The following is a 4,448-nucleotide window of genomic DNA, read 5'->3' on the forward strand; positions in this document are numbered from 1 at the left end:
TCTCAGTTGTTCCTTATTTTGGTACAAATGTCTGGTTTTCTAGTTGGGCAATTTTGGCGCGACTTCAACCCTTAGGCTTACAGAAATTGCTTTGGTTTGGGGGAGGGAATAGCTGCCTCTCGGTCGTTATGTCCTTTGAAAAACTTGAATGTACTCAGAGGGGTGAACTGTCCCTAGGTGCTCTCATCTCGGTTCGCTGACAGACGTCACGAACGCTGTTCAGCGCTGTGGCGGTGCTGCAGGCATTAGAGGGCTTTGACGAGAAAAGAGTTACGGGAGCTTCTTCTCATAAAATAGTTACCACTTTATTGGAGAGGAAAAGAGGAGAGCTAGCGGTCGAGGGACACCGGTGGCGGGCGGGCGAGGGCAGGCCAGGCTGGGCGGGCGGGCGGCGGCGGCCGGGCAGCGCGAAGCCCTGGCCCGGGGGACGGGCGGCCGCGCTCCCTCCCGGCGGGCCGGGGGCGGCTCAGCCCTCCCAGAAGCCGACGAAGAAGCTGCAGAGCGAGTGCCACCGCTCGGCGCAGTAGGTGTCCGCCGGGTCCTCGGTGGCGGCGGGCGGCGAGGGGCCGGGGCCGGGGCCCGGGCCCGGCAGCAGGCGGAGCTGCGCCTCGGGCGGCGCCCGGCCCGGCCCGCAGAGGCGGGCGCTGAGCGGGCCGCCCTGGGCGCAGGGGTGCCGCCGCCGGCGCAGCCTGCCCAGGATCTGCCGCCAGTACTGGCGGCTGCGGCCGCCGTAGGCGGGGCAGCGCCGCGGTTCCCCGCGGTAGGCGCAGCTCCGCGCCGCCCCGCCGCCCGCCGGCGGCCGGCAGCTCAGCCGCAGCTCGCTGGCCCCCGCCGCCGAGCGCAGCTCCCAGCTGCAGCGGTGCCGCTCCGGCGTGGAGAACCGCCCCGCCTGCGCCTCCGCCTCCCGGCCCGCCCCGCCGCCGCCACCGCCGGCGGCCCCCAGGGCGGCCAGGGCCAGCAGCGTCAGGGGCAGCCTCATCTCCTCGGCGCCGCGGGAGCCTCCTCCGGTGCCTCAGCGACGGCGCGTCCAGGCGCGGGGCCCGCCGGCCCGCCGCATCTTCCGCGCCCTGCGGAGACACGGACGCTGGCGGGCGGGTGCCCCCGCTGCTCCCGCCCGCTGCCCGCCCCGGCGGGAGCGCAGCCCCCGGGGTCGCGCCAGGCTGAGCCGGGCGGGGTTTGCTTCGGCAGAGCGGGCTCGTCCCTCCGGGGTCGTAGCCCCCGGGGCTTTTAGTTTGTTCCCCCCCCCCCCCCGCCCCGGCCCCGCTGACGGACCGCCGACGGTGGCGGGGCCCTGGGACCACCCCAGCCGGGAAGCCGTAACCCCGGGGCGGCGTGAGCCGAGAGCCCGCGCCCGCCGGCTGCAGCATCAAAGCAGCGAGCGGCCGCCGCTCGGCAGCCAGCCCCGGCTCCAGGCGAACCGCTGCCCTGAAGCCCCGTCGCTTCCCCCCGAGCGCGGTTTCCCCCCAGCGCACCCCGCGATTTTCCGCTCTGTCCCGAGGGCACTCACGGTGCGCTGTGGGGCGGGTAGACGTGCGCGGCGGTCTGCCGTCTCCGGCTGCCGGCGGCGGGGCCGGGCACGGGGGTTATCTATGGCCGGGGGCTGCCCCCGCCGACGCCCCTCCCCGGCCCGCCGCCCGCGGGGGAACAACGCGGGGAGCTCTGTGTCCCGGCGGCACCGACTCGCGGGACGTTCCCCGAGCCCCCCTCCCCTCTCCGCTCCCCTTTTGTTCGAGGAACCGCCGGTACCGCAAAACCATCCAGCCCTTGGGAGGCGGCCGAGGGAGAGCGGTCTGAGTGCCGGGTCGGGCAGCAGCGGCTGTGGGGAGAGCCCCCCTTCGGCGGGGGGGGGGATTCTCGTGGACGAGAATCGATTTATGGTCCTTTGCAATTGATGGAGTTGGATCACAAAAAGGGATTCTCATTTCGGAAGTAAAATACCGGTGTGGATTATTCTAGGATGGTTATTTTTTGTTAATGTGGAGACAGGCTTCTATATAGGCAGGATGTGTTTAAAAAAATGCCAAAAGTTTCAAGAATATGTAGACGTGATCTTTATGTTACTGCAGTTTCAGAAATCTCCGGTCGGAATTAGGCTCTCAAAATCCACATGGCTTCAGTTTCGTGGGTGATGATGTACTTTGCACATCTGTTCCAAACTACTTGGCACTCTTGCGAAGATTGAAAACGACAAACCCTCGAGTTACCAGCAGCTCCCCGCTGTCTCCGCCGCGGATCAGCAGAAGAGCGTGTCCTGGCTCAGCTCGCTGAGCCCAGCATTGTACAGCAGAGATGCTCCTCGCCCAAGGTGCTTGCAGGGGAGGTCCAGGCTGTCCCCTGAGCTGTCACGGGCTTTTGGAAAGATTATTACTGAGCTCTGTATATAGATACACTCATACCCCCATGTATAGTTACACTGATGCGGAGGTACTACTATCCAGACCATCGTACTGCCAGTGTAATGCAATGGTGGAACTGCAGCTTATCCTAAAGCAGACAGGGCTGCAGGTGCAACGTGGGCAGAGACAGCCCTGGCTCTCACCCCTTGGCGGCTGGTGGGGCAGCACCCTCCCCGGTATGCGGGGACACCCAGCAACAGCCACCACCCGGGCCGGAGCACGGCTGCAAAGCTGTTGGTAGAGCAAAGCTAAAATGTAGCTGCCTTTGCACAACGAGATGAATGTTGCTGTAATGAAGACTGACTGGGACAGTGGCACCTGCTCTAGGCTTCCTTCTTGTGTCATCCCTCCTTTGCGGTGACTTCTGCAAAGATCCCCCGTCCCTGCAGTAGGGTATCCACGGGAAAGGCATTTGCAACTATGGGCACAGAGGAAGAAGCGTGCCTAGGTGCCTTTGGAATCATCTGCACCCAGACGTTTAGACGTTGGCTTTCAGATGCATTTACATTCTAAATCCTCATGTGGGTGAGGATGTGGTTTGATCAACATCTTAGGCTAGTCTAAGTGTGACTCCTTCCCTGTCTTCCCTAGGCCACCCATTGCTGCCCGTGTCTTTGTGGGGCACCGGCTCTTGACTAGCTGCAGCATGAGCTGGATCCAAGAACACTTCAGTCTGCCTCCAAGGCTGGCTACCTGGGCAGCTTCCCTGATGGGTCAGAGCAAGGACATGATTTGGAGCAGTGGCTCTGGCAAAGAATCCCAAAAGAGTGCCTTAGCTACCCTGGGTATTTGCAGGTACCGGTACCCCTCTCATCTTTCCTCATGGGGCTGTTCTATTTTGGACAAATAATATTCAGTGGGACTCAATGCAGGGGAGAGAGAGGCTGATACTGACTCATTTATCTTTCTGTGCAATAAGTCCTAAAAAGGAAAGACTTCTGCAGAGACTGAGAGAATGACTGCTGGAGAAGAGGTGGGATGCAGAGTTCTTTCTCCAGTTCGGGGGAAGGGGGGAGCATTTTCAGATAGATCTCCCATTTCCTAGCTGCATTTTATACTTGGAGCTCTCCCTAGTTGGTTGTTTGGGGTGGGGTGTGAAACAGCAGGGGAGAGAGGGTCAGTAGAAGGAAATAAAATGGCTTAGGCAACAAACCACAGAAGAGGGTTTACAACCAAGAATCTCGAAGTGGAAGCTGGTATCTCCTTCTGTCCTGGAGTTACATACGTAACTATCTCTGAAGGACAAGGCTTAGCTGACTGTTAGCTGTGCATGGTTCCTTGCTCAGCATGCTGGATTGTGTAAATCCCTTTCATGGGTGCTGAGGACTTCCCATGGGCTGTAGGAGGAACCTTGGCATCTAACTTAGGGCTGTGGGTACCATGAGGCACCATAAAGAACTGCATTGTGACTTTTAAAACCCTCTGTGGCTCCAGTGAGTGTAACGCACGTCATGTGCCTTAGCTTATTAGTCCACCAAACCTTGGAGTTGCTTTCAGATTGAGTTCTGACCACCTGTAATTGCTATATATTATCACACTGAGATTCTTGTCCATTTTCCACATTCTTGCTGTCATTTATACAATGTGAAATGGAGTTGCCTAATATCTTTGAGATCACTTTTATAGCAGGTTATCCTAAGTGTATCAGGTTTGGAGGGAGATACTACTGTGTGTTTTAATGAACATTTTGCTGTTACACTTTTTGGACAGTTTACTTTAAATCTCATGCAAATTATTACTGTTCAAGATCTAAGGAAAGAAAATGAAACAGAATGAAAGCTTGCCTAGTGTCCCCATATAGTAATTTTATCCTCCTTAATCTTCTTCACCATGTTCTCCTGGTACCTGTATTTACACACACATTTTCCTCCATGATTGTGACTCATCTTTTGCAGTAAAGCAGGTGTTAGTCTTTGATGTTTATTGCTTCCATATTAATTTTCCTGCACAGGTTACAATTTTATCTCTTGGTTTTGATGGGGATATGGGGGCAGAAGATCACTCTTACATTACTAAAATCACTGTATTTGCAGTTAAAATAATCTGGTTAGT

General features: G+C 57.9%; 1 protein-coding gene across 2 annotated transcripts; it reads right to left on the reverse strand.

Moving 5' to 3' along the window:
* Positions 1-302: 302 nt before the first annotated feature.
* Positions 303-1,568, reverse strand: FGFBP3 (fibroblast growth factor binding protein 3). 2 transcript variants are annotated; one of them, XM_052799735.1, is made up of 2 exons: positions 1,508-1,568; positions 303-1,067 (listed from the first exon to the last, which is right to left on the reverse strand). In XM_052799735.1, exon 2 carries the CDS (start codon positions 977-979, stop codon positions 467-469), a length of 513 nt encoding a protein of 170 aa, XP_052655695.1. In that variant the 5' UTR covers positions 980-1,067; positions 1,508-1,568; the 3' UTR covers positions 303-466. The 2 variants fall into 2 exon arrangements, with proteins under 2 accessions (XP_052655695.1, XP_052655696.1); XM_052799736.1 differs by having other exon boundaries at positions 1,473-1,563.
* Between the last annotated feature and the right edge of the window lie 2,880 nt (positions 1,569-4,448).

This window comes from Harpia harpyja, chromosome 10, assembly GCF_026419915.1.
Source record: "Harpia harpyja isolate bHarHar1 chromosome 10, bHarHar1 primary haplotype, whole genome shotgun sequence".
Lineage (NCBI taxonomy): Eukaryota > Metazoa > Chordata > Aves > Accipitriformes > Accipitridae > Harpia > Harpia harpyja.